The sequence below is a fragment of the Protopterus annectens genome, chromosome 10.part0, assembly GCF_019279795.1.
Source record: "Protopterus annectens isolate FY-2018-M chromosome 10.part0, PAN1.0, whole genome shotgun sequence".
Classification (NCBI taxonomy): domain Eukaryota; kingdom Metazoa; phylum Chordata; order Ceratodontiformes; family Protopteridae; genus Protopterus; species Protopterus annectens.
Window position 1 is genome coordinate 312,066,416 of NC_056744.1, and position 18,617 is coordinate 312,085,032.

An 18,617-nucleotide genomic window follows, 5' to 3' on the forward strand; every position below is an offset into this window, starting at 1 on the left:
CTGAGCGATTGGATCTTGAATTAGTAATCATCAGTTTATTGGAGGAACGTAGGTTCTTATTATTATAAGGTGTAATGATGGTAGAGAGAGTATTTGGGTGTTGGTGGGCTTATACAGGGCCTTGTCGACAATGGGAAGCTGTAGAAATTGAAGCTGGTTGTGAAATTCTAGCCAGTCTAGTTGTTTTAGATTCAGACAGTGATGGGTTCTGAATGGAGAGCCTGTGGCAAACCTAGCAATATTATTATAGGATGTGGCCAGTTTGTTGAGGTTGTTTTTAGGTAAATTAGCATATATAGGGGAGGCATAGAATAGGGTTGAGATTAAGTGGGTTCTGGCTGTAACAGCCCTAGCTATTGGAGTTAGAAAGGGCTTAATTCTGTAAAGGGATCCCGTTTTTTTTGTTCACTCATTTTATTGTATTGTTAATGTGGGTATCCAAGTTCAGGTGGTTGTCAGTTGTTATTCCTAAAAGTTTAGTGGTTGGGTCGGGAGAAATGATAGTGCCATCATTTGATAAAAATGTGATGTGGACGGGAAATGGAAAATAAATAAATAAACAATAAAGAAGGATACTTTCTTTGTTTTTCAAAATATTCAATTTTAAAGTACTATATAGATCCCCAACATACAGTAGCTTACTATATAATCACACAAACGTTTACACAAAGCGGTGATTTTAAGGCTGTCCCCGCACTAAACAAAAAGCAACTTTTGCTGAAAAACAAAATCATCGTAAGGGACAGAAACAGACTTGAACTGTAGAACTATTATCACACTAGCACGTTATCTTACACTTTCCCTCTATCGCCAGAAGCGACAAATGATGACGTAATCAGTTGGCGGGACAGCCGAGGCAAAACAAAAAATAGTTGGTAGAGCGCGCGCCATTTTCTTTTATTGGTGAGTTGTGGAAGTTTCAATCTACCTGTTTGACCATGGCGAGTGAAGTAACGTTAGTCGGTGAAAACGACGGAGCCCGGGCACTGGCAGCCGATATCCAAGTTGAAGATCCCCAAGATAGGGAAAACTCAGAGATTGCTTCTGTTAGTGTCTCTGGTTTGGGGTCCGGGAAGGGGGCCCACTCCCGTGAGGTAAGGCGTCGACTGCTGCCACCCAACCCAGAAGGCGATGATACTGACGAGAGCGAAGATGCCCTTCCCCTGCCTGCCTTTTATGTGTCTGAAACCAGATTTAGTGAGGAGGAACGGGTGGAACTTTACTGTCGACAGATCTTAGCAGGGTACAAGGTAAGCCGGGTGCCATTATGTTGACTTCCCGTATCCAGAAGTACTTTGGGTGGGGTTGTTGTTCTTACTTAAAGGTTAAATTTTGTACTTTTTTTTTTAAGTAGTGTGATACTTATAGTTCACCTTATTTGTTTCGAAATTGTGGGTTTCTACATTTTAATTAAAGCATACCTCTCAATTGTCCCTGATTTTAACTCCTATTTTAACTCTGTCCCTCTTAATCCCTCCTAAAACTAGTGGCTGTTGGAGGAAAGGTGGTACATTACACTTAATGAATAATGGCAATAATTAAGAGTGATAGACTTCTTTTACTTCAGAAAATGTGTATTTATTCATATGGTCTGATTCTGTCAATGTTTCAAGTTAATAGTACTAATATTTTAAAAGTGTCCCTGATTTTTCTTGACTTGCCCCTGATTCTGTTGAAATTTGTCCCCGATTGGCTGAGAGGTCTGGGGTGTAGTCACTTTATAACCTCCCTGATTTTAGCTTTTATGATTTGTTTCTTAAATGATGATTCTTTGGAAAAAGGTAAGTGATTACAATCAGCAAATAATGACAGGTATTAGAACTACACGTGTTTTTTTTTTTTTTTGCCACAAAGAATGCATGCTAACACAAATATTACTCTGTGAGCCCTTATGTTATTGTTCCTTACAGGCGTAACTCCCCAGTCCTGTATGTAAAAGTCCTCCCCAGTCCTGTATGTAATATAACGTTCACCAAGATTACACAATCACAGGAAAAGTATGTAATGACAGAGGTTGCATAAAGGTGCTTTTGAATGATCTTTTTGCAGTTCTCCCATCTGTTTTTATGTGTATGCATTTATCCTGGGTAGGTGAACATACACATTCCTTTCCTTTTCTCAGGCTGTGTGTGGACGGGTCTACTTTAAAATACTGAAATCCCAAAGAAGAGGACAAAGTTCACCATGTTGGCCAACTGCCTCCTTTCGTGGTGAAAAATTACGAGAATGTGAACATTTGTTATTGTAAATTTTTGTGGTTTTTGTCTCTGTTCTGCAAGATGACTTTATGGCATTTTGGTATTTTAAAGTAGACACGTGGCTATAGCTGCTGGCCAGTAATGGTATTAGTTGGTGTCTGTAATTGTGATTCAGGAAACGGTTAATTTAGTGAATGGATTATGTGAAGGATGTGTGTCATGGAAGACTCACTTGATGTGGATTCCAGACGTGAGTATGACAGAATCTGGCCGTACAGTTTTAGCAAGCTTTAATAATAAAGAACAGTGCGTTCTCTGACAGATTCAGGTTTAGGTAGCATTTTCATTGGAAGTGTATGACAATCAACATGCAAGAGAAAATGACCACTAAATATTGGAGGTGGGATTGGTCTGTGTATTGCAAGTAGGATGAAATGTGTGGGAGTCAGGAAATGTTGTCCTGGTTTGTGCATGATAATGAGTTGGACTTCTAAGTGAATGTATTTTGGAGCAGCCCCTCCACAGAACTCCCCAATTACCACCCATAGCTATTCTCTCTCCACTCTTCAAAATACTAAAGAGATGCATTCACTTTCAAGTCTTAGACTACCTCCTTACTAACAATCTCCTTTCTAATACTCAACATGGTTTCCGACCAAACCATAGCACTACCACTGCCTTACTGTCTCTTACTAACACTATCCTTCAGCATAAAAACAATGGCTGTCTCTCCACTGCTACTTTCCTAGACCTATCTAAAGCATTTGACATGGTCCCACACAAACAACTCATCTCTGTTCTCAATAACCTATCCTTCTCTCAGTCAGTTACCAACTGGTTTCAGCTACCTGACTGACTGTCAGCAATCCGTTGTATGGCAGAAGAACATATTTTTCCAACTCCCTGTCTCAATTGGTGTTCCCCAAGAATCCATCCTTGGACCCTTACTCTTCTCCATTTTCACCAATAATCTACTCACTGCCACCAAGCATGGCACACTCGTACAATACACAGATGACTCACCCATCATCTGCTCAGCCCAGTCCCTACCCGAACTGCAAAAGGTCACACAGGATGCCTTTTCCTCTGTTGAAACTTAGCTATTCGATGCCAGGTTACTCAATCCAAACAAAACTAAACTTCTCATCTTCCAACCCACCAAACACGCAAAAAACCTACTCTGTTTAACATCACAGCAAAAGAACACCACTATCCACTCAACAGATCACACCAAATTGCTAGGAGTTGAAATAGACAATCTCAAATTTGACATTCACATATCCATGACCATAAAAAAGTCCACAAAAAAACTAGGAGCCTTATACAGAAATGAGCAATTCCTCACCAAAGCAGCTAGGATTTCATTTGCAAATTCACACCTTATCTCCACCTTACATTATGCCTCTCCAATATATACCAACCTAAGGAAAAGCGATCTAAATAAACACGAGACCTGCTACAACAAAATTACCGAGTTCGCCACCGGGGCATCCTACCGTAGTCACCACTGTCTGTCACTTGCTGAACTGGGTTGGCTAGAAATCCCTCACTTCCTTCAATGGTATCAACTCTCTCTCTGCTCACAAACTAGTAAGCCATCCTCTAAAAGTCCCATCCCTCCAAAATCTGCTCCAACCCTCTCACCACCAGACCGCTACGATCCAGCAACAAAAATCAATTACAGGTAACTAGAGCCAAGAACTCTGCTGGAGAAGCACTATTCTCCAGCTCAATAGCCAAATTATGGAATCCCCCCCCCCCCCCCAATAACTTTTGTACCATCATGTACTCACTTCAAAGTTTTACTTAAAGCTCACCTAAAAACATGCTGGCTATGCCCATGTAACTCTCCTCTCTAACCTCTCCCACTCCCTCTACCCTCAACCTCTCTCCCACCCCACTAACTACCTTTATTACAGCAAACTCTGATGCTTGTACGCCTATCGAGTTATTATACTGCAGTAATTTCTTACTGTAACAATGTTAATAACTGCTATTTACTTTGTAGAATACACACCATCTTAGATGACACAGATGCCATGTGTCTACTGTATGTACTATGTTCTTCATCTGTAACTATGTAATAATTTTACTTGTGGAGCTTTTCTTCCTGGACCTCCGCTGAAAAAGGACCTGAGTCCAGTCGGACTTTCCCGATCAACAAATGTAAATAAATAAATATAGACCTGATTTACCCCTTCGCTTGATGTTTGAGTAACTACTGTATTGGAGCTGTTCATATTTTATAACTTGGCTTACTCTGCTTACTCTGTTACAGGATTTTCTGAACTCATCCCTAGTTTAGTACATGGGGAAAACATATGAGACATATATATACGGGGGACATGGCGACAGGTGCATGTCTAAACTCGCTCGGAGACACTTTACTCAATCCCCACCTTGTGATGTTAGAGCAGCCATAGATGTGGTTGGGAAGCTAGCCTGTGGTAGTTTGGCGGTTGGAGTCCGGTTGTTCAGCAAGTCTTGAACTTTGCTGTAGGAGGTGCTGGTATAGGCCCCACCATCTGTTGTTCACCCTCTCCACTGCAGCATATATCACTGTCTGCATATAGGCCTGCTCAGGTAGCGCGTGCACATCTAGAGCTCTCTGCAGGTGAAGAGCTTCTGCTTCTTAAAGATGCAGTTGCAGGACACACAGTTTGGGATTGGTCACATGGTTAGTCAGAGGTGCCACTTTTGAAAGCAGAAATGTTACCAGTGGTGTGCCACACAGCTTACTGTTGGTCCCACTTCTATTTGGCATGTGTTTCTTAGACCTTCAGGTCAGCACTCCTGGTCTGTGGCTATCCAAGTGTGCAGATAACACCCGATTTAGAGATATTCCATTTTCTTCGGACTCTCATTTGCTACAACATGGGTTAGGCAATATTAGCAACTGGTGCAAGAAGCCTCAAATGTGAAAAAATGTAGCATAATTCATTGTGGTAATCAAAATATTTTCAGATACAGTCTAGGTGACACATCCCTCTAATCAGACTGTTTCATAAAGGATCTGGGCACTCTTTATTTTACATTTGTTTACTGGGAAAGTCTGACTAGACAAGTTTGGTCCTTTTTGAATGCAGGCCCGGGGAGAAAATCTCCATGAAAATTACTTGCATAGATTTTACAAAGCTTATAGCAGTAGAATACAGAACAGAAACATTTGCACAAATACGTATCGTCATGTCCTATGTTACATTGTTTCTGGTGCAGCGATCATTACATTAAGTAGTGGATTGTGTTTAAAGAATGCAAGGATTTGCAGTACAGTTTCATTACAGTATACATAGTTGGGTTTCCATAAGGTAGAGATGTAATTTATACTGTTAGTTAATGAAAGGTAGATTAGTAAAGGAGTTCCTAGGGTGTCTTCAGCTTATAGACTGCCAGTTGTTAACTGGGGTAGTACAAGAGCATATCCATTTATTGGTTAGATGGGTTTTATCAGCTCTTATTGATAATTCAGGTCTATATATTAGATCATAGAGAGACAAATTTGGTGAATATTTGACGAACCGCAACCAAATATGCCAAAACTTGAAGTATACCACAAACTGCAGGCCAATTCCACTGTAGCGCTAAAATAATTTATTGTAAAAAAAAAAATACAATCAAAGTGCAATTTTCTTTCACAAATGAATCTTCTCTAGCGCCTCGGCCACACTTGCCTTTCACAGAGTATACTATATTCATTCATCCTAACATCCTTTTATAGTGCATCACGCCCACTTATTCAATTAACCAATTAAATAAAAAACATAATAACCTAAAATACATTACTTATTAACATACTATAAATCATTACACAAAACTTTTCCATGTGCATTCATGATTTAGCCCAACTGGACTCATTGTATTAAATTTCAAAATCAGAAAAGCCTCCTTTTTCCTCAAACATTTTGTTTGCTGTTCATTCATATATGCATTTCTTTTTATACTATCTAACACTGTAAGTAGTAGCCCGTCCTGGTTAACCATTATGATAGCTATTAAAATGTATTGCTATGAGGCTAGTCTGTTTATTATTTAATATCTCTAATGTGCTCCTTTACTCTGCAGGAGAACTGCCTTTTAGTTTATCAGACATAAAATTTATTGCAAGAACATTTGAGATCGTATATAACCCTCTCAGTTTTACAATTAAAGTTCCATTAGTTTGAAATTTAACTCCGTATTTACATACACTACATTTACCACATGCTTGTGCTCCCTGTATATCAATTAGCTTCCCAACTATCATTTTTGGCATATCAAATTTGCTATGAACTATGAAATCATTAATGCTTCTCCCCCTTCTAAAGGAGAAGCACATTATTTTACATTGTAAGAACTCAACCTCCCTTTTAACCACTCTCCAACTATGTTTAACTTGTTCCAAAACTTTTTCAGACAATATAGAATAGGTGGAAGTGAAGGGGGAGAAGCATTAAGAATTTTATAGTTCATAGCAAATTTGATATGCAAAAATGATAGAGGCAGATGGAACAGTCTCGTACATTTCAGATTATACAAAAAGGACACCTACCAGGCCTGAGAGGGCAGGTGCTGTGACCTCTTATTGAACATGGCCCTGTTAACGTGAGACTCCATTATGTGGTTTGGGGGGGGGGCATTTTTGACACTGTAGCTCCATTGTCAATATGGGATTAAAAAGAATAGTATTTGATTTATTTTATTTTTTCACTTGTTTACAGTCTGGGTTGTTAGCCCATTTTCAGCAGAGGCCTGGGGAGAAAAGTACCACAACGTTATGAGAAATACAAAAAAATTTATTGTACAATATTAATAGTGATAGACATAAGCATGTTTAAGAAGTCAATTATGTACAGTAGTAGCAGAGTATAAGGAGGTACATTACAAAAAAATAAAAAGTAAAAATGTTCTGGTAAAGTAGCTATAAAGTAGATAAGTTAAAACGTAATGTGAGGGAGGGTTGCCAGTGAAGAGACTAACGCAGAGGAAGAAAGAAAAAGTAATAGAGCTTTGCATTTACAGAGTAGGTAGTATAAACAGAGCTATATAGCTGGAAAAAAATGAGGTAATGTAGCAGGCAAACTTATAAGAGAAGAAATGGAGGAGGTTTAGTGTAAGAGCAGAGCCAGGTGTTTAGGTGTTGTCTAACCACTATCTTGAATTTAGATGAGTTGGTTGTATTGAGCATGTTTTGAGGCATGATATTCCAAGATTTTGATGTTTTGTTAGAGTATAGAGTCACCATGGCTATCATAGGACTTTGTTTCCTCCAGCAGGAGTTTCTGTGAGGGCCTTGGTGCCCGAGAGTTGGTGTGGGGTTGAGCAAGGTCCCTAAGGGCTGGACAGTTATCTGGGTGATGGAGGGTAGAGTAAGCTAGGGTGAGTCGATTAGGAAGTTCCAACCGTGTAAGCTGGTGTAGAGCTGAGCAGTGGTGTGATCTGGATGGATGATTAGCAGCAAATCTGGCAGTTTTATTATAGCAGGACTCTAGTTTGTCAGATTTCCTTATATGCTTCACCAGTCCTTACAAATCTAAGAGGGTGGAAAGTAAGTGTGTTCTAGCTATGGAATGTCTGGTGGTATCAGTGAGGAAGGGCTTGATTCTATAAAGGGAGCACAGTATTGTGAAAGGAAATGCACATGTCCTGTCCCCGCCTCTGGTGGTATCAGTGAGGAAGGGCTTGATTCTATAAAGGGAGCACAGTATTGTGAAAGGAAATGCACATGTCCTGTCCCCGCCTTAGAACTGTCAGTTGACAAGTGCAAATGTCAAGTCTACAAAAAGGTAGGTGAATAACAGATACAGAACAGCTTTTGATGAAGGACTGATCACGTGATATATTGCCATAGGTCACAATAGTATGGACGTAGGGTATTATCAATCCTATGACATGTAACCCCTAACAGTATGCCCATAAATATCAGCTACATCTATAGCAGCTTGCCCTTCATGCTTCCTGTAACTGCATTAAGCATGATGGTCATCCGCGTCTGTACCAGTGTACAGGTGCAGATGTTTAAATACCCCCCCCCCCAAAAAAAAAAAAAATCTGCAGTAAGTCAGCAGTAATATGGCAAGTGAATATATTGTGGATGAGTAGCCTACTGTGTATCGGCATTAGAGGGCTGCATCCTAAAAATATAGGAAGTATAGAAATAACCAGGTGATTAAGTATTTCTTTTTCTCTGTTTTATTTGTAAAGTAGAATTAAAAATTAAATATGACCGCACTAAAATCTACATAGGCAGCTACATTACAGTACAGTAACCGTAAAATAAAATATTAGGTTATATAGAATAAGGGCTGATGAGAAGTGTAATAACAGAAACCATCTTAGAAGTGCTGCAGTACAATAGTGAAAGCACAGGTGGAGAATACTGTATGACTCTGATCACTTCTATACATAAGGTTGGAGCTTTAGGCTGACTTCTGTGCAGGCCACCATAACAGAACCTCTACTGTTCACCTAATCTAGGGATGACAGTTGAATTGGGTAAGTTCTTGGCCAGATCAGTTAATATCCTTTATTTTTTAATGGTCCCCTCTGGGTTTTCCTTATGGTACTACAAGCATAGAAAGACTTTGTTCTGTTCAAACACCAGCTGAAAGCTTTACCCAGGGCTGTAATAGAAGCCATTGTAGCTCTCCTCAGTTGACAAAGTGGTGGTGTGTTTCAGAAAGTGAAACTGATAGGGCGAGAATCACACATGCAGCATATCAAGTAGCTGAGAATTTGCACTTTTTGCAAAGCAGAGCCGGGGTCACGCACACGCTAAAAGTAAAAATGCTCACACCATTTAATGCTCTTCTGTGCATATATAAAGTTCAGTGGAAGGTTATAGAGCTGTGTGTATGTAGGTAAAAATCTTCATTTAGCTAAAACTTTGTAGACTGATTTAAATCAACTGAATGATGAATATATCTCAATTTTTGGGTCTGTTAAGCTCATTTTTCTGAATTTTGTTAGGGAGATAAAAGCATCGTGTATTGAAAGTGAAAATATAGCAGTTACTGGTGACCTTATGTAGAAGATTTCATGAAATAAGTCTGTTCTTATAGTAGTATTACAAAGTCTCATTTATCAGAATGAACTTTGCTGCTAAGAATATGTATTTGCTTCCAGTAGTAGAGATATGTTGTCACTGTCCTTGGCACCTTGTAATATAAATTCATGAGCCACTATGCAAGGATTAGTTTGAATCTAATGAAATACACACCCTCGCATACTTTTCAGGCCAACACACACACACACACACACTATGCAAAGCTGGACTGAGTCACATAGTACTGCTTGGTATAATCATGAAGGATGGGGTGTGGATTGTTTCAAGTGTTAAAGGGGCAGTCCCACAACTAGTAACATCCACTGTTTTACTTCTATGGTCAGCATGTCATGACTGCAAGGGACAGTACATAGGTGTGATAATTTCATACTGGAGGGGAAACCAGATCCTCATAGAGGCACTTAACTCATTAGATCCGAGTGGCGCCTCCAGGTGCATCTGCAGTTAACTCCTCCTGACTCCTCTAGGCGTCAAATTTTGCTTGTTCATATTTGTATCAATAATTCCAAAACCATGCTATGTACAGGGTTATAAAATAATTAATCTTAAACCTTGCACAATGGCAAACTCAACTACCTTAATATTTGACCTATGTGTAGTGCAGGTAAGTATATGTTGTTGTTATGTCTTAGGGCTTTTCCCGGCTAGGGGTCGCCACAGTGGAACTATGGTCCGCTAATGATTGGCAGTAGACTTTTTTTTTTTTTTTTTTTTACGTGCCGAGTTGCCGGTTCTAACGCACAACCTTCAACGAAGGTACGCTCATTCACGCATGTCTCCACACAGAAGATGCTGTAGCTGAGAATCGAACAGGACAACGTCTTACTGCAAGACGACAACGCTACCGCAGCACCACCACCGCAGTTAGTGCAGGTAAGTATATATTAACTGTTAAAATGAAAAAAAAAAATAGGAGAAACCAGACCACGGCTGATTAAAATCATCAATTTAATCCAAATAAAAGGTGAGCGCTTTCGCAGCCAAAGCTGCTTCATCAGACAATAGAATACATGATTTCCCCATTTCTTATACAAAGCTCCAACCAATCACAATGTTTCCCGGTAAAAATCAGTTCACTAGTGCATATTAACTCTCATGCATAAAAACATTTACAACTAAAACTTATTCAAAAAGCTGAGTGAAAAACAGATTATATAACTTCATGTAATTAAAATACATGGTTAAAAAAACAAAATATATAAATAATTAACTATGTAATTAATGGTTTATTCAGCAAAACAGCTTTAATACTAATTTTGTCATTTAAATATGGGTACTGTGGTCTGGTATCTCTTCTTTTTTTCCATTTTGTGTTCTGTTGTGACACCAGTTTACCTACACCACTTTACTGCAGTATATTAACTGTTGTTTTTATTATATTAATAATTCCCCTACACAAAGGAGGCCCCTCCACAGATCTAACCAATTACCGCCCCATAGCTATTCTCTCGCCACTCTCCAAAATACTAGAGAGATGCATTCATTCTCAAGTCTCAATCACCTCCTTGCTAACAACCTCCTCTCCAACACACAACACAGTTTCCGTCCTAACCATAGCACCACCACCGCCTTACTCTTTCTCTAACACTATCCTACAAAATAAAAATGCAGGATGTAATGTGATCCTATCTCGCCTACATTCTGTACTGATGGGTTCGGAGCCGATCCTCGGCTCCGACTCGGCACGCTATACTATAGAACAAAGTCTCTTATTGGCTGAGCTATCCCACATCCCAGGATGCACCACCACTGCTTCCCCAGATCTCGTTTGCCGCTTCTACAGCAAAGACGTGGTCTCGGACTTGGCTGAGCTAAGTGCTTATTACTTGAAAATTTCTGTCAAATTTTTTCTAATCTACCCAAAAGCTGTTTTAACAGCTATTCATTGTTGTGTGACTGTGAGATTTGAGTCTTTTTGTGGTAAAATTGTCTTAGTTTGAGGGAAAGGATCCCGTTTAAGTTAGATGGGCCTTGCCCTCGCGCGTTGTTAAAGCTTCTTAGTGTGAGTCTTTTCTGTGATAGAGTTGTCTAGATTTGGGTCAAGTGATCCCGTTTAAGTTAGAGGGGCCTTGTCCTCAGTTTACGTATTTCTTTAAGCTATTTTTTATTAGTGTATTTAAAAGAATATTTCTGTAGTAGTGATTTGTGTGTCAACATGTCGAAAGAGCACAGTCCATCAGGATTCAAAAAATGCTCTAAATGCAGTTACAAAGTGTCCATTACGGACTACCACTCTTTGTGCGTTTATTGTTTAGGCCCTAAGCATCTTCAAGAGTCATGCAGCGTTTGTCACGCTTTTTCCTCCCGTGTCCTCCAAGAGAGGAAAAATAAATTGATTTTAAAAGGGCTCATCACCCCTTCCTTTGAGGAGGCTTTATCTTCTTCCTCTTCACCTTCAAAGAAGAAGAAATTGTCGGCTCCGACCAGCCCGTCGGAACCGGCTACAAAGAAATCTCGGCAGGCTTCTCCGTCGGCTCCACGGACTTCGGAACGGTCTGCCTCGATGCCTCCAGCCTCGACTCCTCTGGCTTCGGAGTCGACGGCTAGGGCTTCGAGAGGCGGGTCACCTTCATCGGCTCCACTGTCTTCAGAGCCAGTGAGAGTTGCCCGCTCAGACTCTTCCCTTTCGGCGCCGAAGTCCACTTCGGCTCCGAGGGAAATTGCAATAGTTGTGGAGTCTCCCTCGGCACCGATATTTATCGAGACTATTCGGAGCCGGTCCCCCAGTCCTTCGGAACCGGCAGAGAAGTCAACTCTAACTCATTCGATCTCTTCTCGGTCTTCGAGAATGTCAGATTCGGACATAGACAGGGTGCTTCAAAGGCTGTTTCAGTCTCCGGTCTTTCAAAAGATGGTTTCGGCTCCAGCCCAGTCGGCTCCGGAGCCGGTTGCCCACCCTGTTGTCTTGGTTCTCCTCCAACAGCCTCGGCACCGTTGGAGTCGGTGCTGGTGGAGCCGGTGGAGGTTTTCGGGTCGGTTCCGACCCTTACTCCAACCCCGCCCTTCGGGTCGGAGTTCGGTACACGGACCTCCTCTGTCGGCCCCGGGGGTGACGCTTCGGGACCGATACTTTCTGTTCCGAGCCTCCCTCTCAGTGCGTCGGCTGCGGGAATGCCGTCTACTGTTGTGGCCTCGGGGGTTGGACCTTCCCAGGACTCTGGGGGTCCCGCCTTCAGGGCCATGAGGAGTGCTTTGGCCAAATGTTCTTTGGCCACCCCCACCATCTCGCCATCACCTTCCCTTGGCACGAAGACTGGTTCCTTTGTAGTCCCCCTGTCTCAAGACAGCGGAGCCCTGGGGCCTGAGGCCACCCCCATCGGGGGTTCCCTCCTTCCTGAATGTCCCTCCGAAGCATCTTCGGGGGAACCTCAGAGGAAGACAGTGCAAGAGGAAGCACGTAGACTCCCCTGACGAGTCTCTCACCTCTGACACGACCTCGATTATGCGGAGGGGTCCCCCAAGTCGTCCTCGGATGATGTCTCCTTTGCGGACATTTTGGAGATCCTGAAGCAACGAGGCGACTGGCAGTCCAAACCCCCTTCCGCTGAGGAGTCGGTATTCCTCAAGGCCTTCGGGGCTCAGCCCTCCGCCTCCTGGGTGTCTCCGCCCTTCGATGAGCTTCTGGATTTGATCTCGCGAAGGGCGTGGGAACACCCGGATTCTGTGGAACCGGTGCCAGCTCGCCCCAATAAATTTCTCTCAGCACCCCCTGAAAAGGATTTTCTCTCCAAAGGTGTGGCTGTAATGCCCTGGTGGTGGCATCTGCTACCCAACAAGATGTGGCAGAGGCTTCAACGTCCGTCCATCCTCCTAATAATGAGTCTAGGAGCATGGATCGGTACGGGAAGCGCACCCTTACTTCAGCAACCTTTACTTTAAGGTCTCTGAATTATTTGACACACTTCACCAGACTAAAGAGGGATCTGGTCAAGGAACTTTCAGATACCCTCTCTGGTAACTTACCTGAGCAGTTGGCCCAGACGGTTAACTCTCAGCTGGCTACCCTATCATTGTTATCGAACTCGTCCATGAGGCTCACTTCATATGCAGCCGAGGGGGCGAGCAGAGCGGCGGGAACGGGCGTTGCTCTACGGAGACAAGCCTGGCTCCGCCTGTGTCATTTTGCGGAGGCCTTTAAGTCTTCCTTTGCCGACGCTCCCTTTGATGGGTCCTCTCTGTTTGGACCCAAGGTAAAGGACACCTTGACTCGCTGCGAACAAGAGGGTAAGACTTTAACTGCCGTAGGAGCACAGTTTTCCACTCCTTTCAGGCCTTATCCCAAGGCTAGAAGAGGGGGAAAAATGTGGTTCCGTAAATCTCAAAAGCCTTACTCTTCGCAGCAGAGCGATCCCCCTTCTAAAGGCAGAGGAGGGGGAAATTATTCAGGAAGACGCCGACCGCGAGTCCTTTCGTGGCTCCTCAACCTTCCAACATCCCTGAAGGAGTGCCCGACTGTGCAGCTCCGGAGCCAGTTGGGGGTCGTTTTTCGAAGCACCTAAAGGCCTGGGAGAGTATCACTCGGGACCGATGGGTGCTCCGAATCATCGCCGGAGGTTACAACATCCCCTTTTCTCAACCCCCCCCCCCTCCATCCCAAAGAATCCCGGACCCGCCACCCAGTCAATGGGATCTTGCGGCCAACGAAATATCAAAGCTGCTTCAAAAAGGAGTCATCCAACCTGTTCCCGCAGGCCAGACCGGATTAGGGACTTACTCAAGATTATTTTTGGTGCCAAAAAAGACCGGGGACTTGAGGCCCATTTTGGATCTCAGCAAGCTAAATCGATCAGTGAAAAAGTCCAAGTTCCGGACGGTCACCTTGCAATCCATTCTCCCGCTGCTGGAGAAAGGTGTTTGGATGTGCTCCATAGATCTCAGGACGCCTATTATCACATCCTGATCAGGCGTCCAGGAGACACTTGCGCTTCAGCCTGGGAGATGGTCATTTCCAGTTCCGTGCACTGCCCTTTGGTCTCACCACAGCCCCCAGGGTGTTCACCAAATGTTTGGCGGTGGTGACTGCTCACCTGAGAAGTCTAGGATTCCAAGTGTTTCCATACCTAGACGACTGGCTCCTAACTGCCACCTCCAGGCGTCTACTCTTGCAAAATCTAGCAGCCACTATATCTCTAGGCAACTCCCTAGGAATCACCTTCAATTGGACAAAGTCCGTGTTGCTGCCATCTCAGCGCATTCGGTTTATCGGAGCAGAGATAGACTCGCATTTGCTTTGAGTCTATCTTCCTGCAGAGAGGATAGAAACACTACAGTCTCAAGTTCGAGCTTTGCTCCTCAGACGTCGAGCCCCAGCGAGGATGGTCCTACAACTGTAAGGTTCCATGTCGGCCACCGTTCTCCTAGTCCCCTTAGCAAGGTTACATATGAGGATTCTCCAGTGGCTCCTGTCAGTCCAGTGGTCTTATCAGGATCTCCCACTCAGTCACCACATTCTGACCACAGAGACGTGCAAACAGGACCTTCGTTGGTGGCTTCTTTCCTCCAACCTGGATCAGGGGCAACCCTTCGTTCCACCATCCCCAGTGGCCACATTGACTACGGATGCCTCCCAGACGGGGTGGGGGGACATTACCTGGGCAGGTCAGTCCAAGGCAAGTGGCACTCCGAGAGTCTCCTCCACATCAACATACTGGAAATGAGGGCGGTGCTTCTTTCGTTGCAAGCACTACACATTTACCTCCCCCAGGGCACGATTGCCATTCAGTCCGACAACATGTCGGTGGTCTAGTACCTGAACGAGCAAGGAGGGAACAGATCCTACCCCCTTTGCAGAGAGGCCATGAAGGTATGGGATTGGGCGATTGCAACCAAACGTTTTCTGGTAGCAACACACATTCCAGGGAGATCCAATGTGATAGCCGACAAACTGAGCAGAACTATTCTCTCCCCTCACGAGTGGTCTCTGAACGACAGAGTGGTAACTCAGATTTTCAGGAGATGGGGAACTCCTTGTTGAGACCTTTTCGCAACCCCCCCTCAACACAAAATGCCAACAGTTCTTCTCTCTCACCCCAGTTCCGGGGGAGATTCCCAAGGACGCCCTAGTCCAAGCTTGGCCCACCGGTCTGCTATACGCCTTTCCACCGGTTCCCCTTCTTCCCAAGGTGATCCAGAAGGCGATTCGCTTGGAGAGCAAAATGATTCTAGTTGCCCCATACTGGCCTCGTCAAGTCTGGTTTCCCTTTCTTCGCAAATATGCATTGGACGGTCCATGGTTCCTGGACCAAGTTCCGGATCTCTTGACCCATCAGTCGGGACATCTGCATCAGTCCCTCCACTCGTTGAAGTTAGCAGCTTGGCTCCTCCTCTTCCGACCATAGTCAGGAACCATGCTTTGGACCCGGAAGTCATACATATCTTGTCCTTGGCCCACAAAACTTCTACTAAGAAAATGTATAGCAGCAAATGGAAGAGATTTGCTATTTGGGCCCAACTCCGGGGCTTAGACCCCATGACAGCCCCAGTGTCAGAGGTTCTGAAGTTTTTAGCTTCTCTGTTCAACCAAGGTTGTTCGGTCTCTACCATCAAAGTTCAATTGGCGGCTATTTCCAATTTTCACGAGAGCATAGAACCACCTTTGATGAGCAACAAGTTGTGTAAAGCCTTTATGAAAGGTGCTGGGCTGCTACGGCCCCCGATATCTCATCCCGCTCCACCGTGGGACCTTAATGTGGTATTAGGTGCTTTAACTTCTTCCCCCTTTGAACCGGCAGCAACTTGTGACTTAAAATTTCTTTCTTGGAAGACTGCTTTATTAGTTGCAATTACATCAGCCAGGCGAGTTTCAGAACTTCAAGCCCTGTGTGTCAAACCACCATACCTGGTTTTTCACAAGGATAGAGTATCCCTCAGACCGAACCCATCCTTTGTTCCTAAGGTTTGTTCTAATTTTTGTCTGCAACAATCGCTGGAACTTCCAGTTTTCTTCCCGAAGTATTCAAACAGAGCGGAGTATATCTTTCACACCTTGGATGTCCACAGACAATTATGCTTCTATTTGGATAGGACGCACCAAGCACGAAAAGCAGATCAGTTGTTTGTGTCCTTTTCGGACAATAAATTGGGCAAAGCAGTCACGAAAGTCACTATTGCCAAGTGGATCAGAGACTGTATCAGTCATACTTACTTCATTTCTAACAAAGAGCTTATAGCTACAGTGAAAGCTCATTCTACCAGGGCTATGGCTACTTCGGCAGCCTTTCATTCCAAGCTTGCTATTAGTGACATTTGTGCGGTGGCTACGTGGTCTTCTCCTCACACCTTTATTTCTCATTACAAATTGGACGTGGCATCTCGGGGGCGAGCTTCCTTCGGTTCCACAGTTCTCAGGAGTGTTTTCCAGTGAGCCACCCAGGAATCGGGTGCTAGGGACGCTGTCCCATCAGTACAGAATGTAGGCGAGATAGGATCACATTACATCTTTTAGTTATGTACTTACCATAACTTTAGATGTATGGGATCCATCTCGCCTACATTCCTAATAACCCACCCTCCTTCCCCCTGCCTTGGAGATCAGAAGAGACCGGACGGTCCGAGTTCAACTGTTTCCTCTCTTGAAACACCTGGCAATATTATATCAACAGTCTATGTGTGTGTGCATGTGTGCGGACAAACAAGATCTGGGGAAGCAGTGGTGGTGCATCCTGGGATGTGGGATAGCTCAGCCAGTAAGAGACTTCGTTCTATAGTATAGCGTGCTGAGTCGAACCCATCAGTACAGAATGTAGGCGAGATGGATCCCATACATCTAAAGTTATGGTAAGTACATAACTAAAAGTTCTCTCTCCTCAGTTACCTTCTTAGACCTCTCTAAAGCTTTCAACATGGTCCCACACAAACAACTCCTCTCTCTTCTCAATAACCTATTCTTCTCTCAACCAGTCATCAGCTGGTTTCAGAGATACCTATCTGACCGCCAGCAACCAGTTGTTTTGCAGGACAACCTGTCCCCCCAACTACCAGTCTCCATAGGAGTTCCCCAAGGGTCCATCCTGGGACCCTACTCTTTATTTTCACCAATAATCTAGCCTCCGCCGCAACACATGGCACACGCATACAATACACAGATGACTCAACCATCATCTGCACAGCCCGCTCCCTACCAGAACTGCAAAAAGTCACACAGGAAGCATTTTCTTCTATTGAAACTTGGTTATCCGATGCCCAATTAATACTCAACCCAAACAAAACAAAATTACTAATCTTCCAGCCCACCAAACTTACCCTAGACAGCTCTTGCTTTAACATCACAGCAAAAGACAACACCATCCATCCATCCTACAGAACACACCAAATTATTAGGAGTAGAAATAGACAATAAACTGAACTTTGATATTCACATTTCCATGACCATTAAAAAGTGCACAAAAAACTAGGAACATTATATAGAAATCAGCAACTACTTACCAAAGCAGCTAGAATTTCGGTAGCAAATTCTCATCTTATCTCTACCCTACTCTATGCCTCTCCAATATTTACTGACCTTAGACAATGCGATCCAAATAAGCTCGAAACCTGCTACAGCAAAATCGCCAAATTCGCCACAGGGACTTCCTACCATACTCACCACTGTCTCACTAGCAGAACTGGACTGGCTAGAGCTCCCCCACCTCCTTCAGTGGTACCAACTGACACTCTCCCACAAACTAATAAACCAACCACTAAAAGTCCCATCCTTCCAGAATCTACTCCAACCCTACATAACCACGAGACCACTAAGATCCAGCCACAAAAACCTCCTACAGGTCACAAGAGCCATTAACTCTGCTGGAGAAGCATTATTCTCCTGCACTATAGCCAAACTCTGGAACTCCCTCCCATCCTCAATTACCTCTAACTTCTTGCACCCACTTTAAATCCTTACTAAAATCACACTTCAAAACTTGCCAGATATGCCCTTGCAACCCCCCCCCTCTAATATCATCCACTCCCCCCCACCCACTATCTCTTTCAGCCCCCTATCAACAACCTACTCTTAGCAAGCTTGGCTACTCATGTTCCCAGCTACCTACCACATAATACTATCTTCGTGTAGCAACAACTGCTAATGGCTGTTATGTACCTCAAAAACAGATTGTATCAATTGTTCACTGATGACTCTCAACTACATTTTAACCATGTTTAGTATATGTCGCCATATTTTAAAGTTGTACTATGCTCTACAGCTGTTTTACATCTGTTTTCTTCTTGTCTTGCTTCCTTAACAGGACTAATGTCTATATTTAAATGCTATGTTTTTTTAACTGTATAATGCAAATAATACTTAATGTGGAGCTTTTCTCCCTGGGCCTCCGCTGAAAACGGACCTGTGACCAGTCTCTCCCAGTCAACAAATGTAAATAAATATAGATAATAGTTTT

General features: G+C 43.4%; 1 protein-coding gene across 1 annotated transcript in view; it reads left to right on the plus strand.

Annotated features, from left to right (window-relative positions):
* The first annotated feature begins 773 nt into the window (after window positions 1-773).
* Window positions 774-18,617, plus strand: part of LOC122814136 (testicular spindle-associated protein SHCBP1L-like) — a 647,719-nt gene continuing 629,875 nt past the window's right edge. The window contains exon 1 of the mRNA XM_044086749.1: window positions 774-1,250. Coding sequence (XP_043942684.1) covers window positions 939-1,250 — 312 coding nt within the window. The 5' untranslated portion in view covers window positions 774-938. The remainder of the gene's footprint in view (window positions 1,251-18,617) is intronic.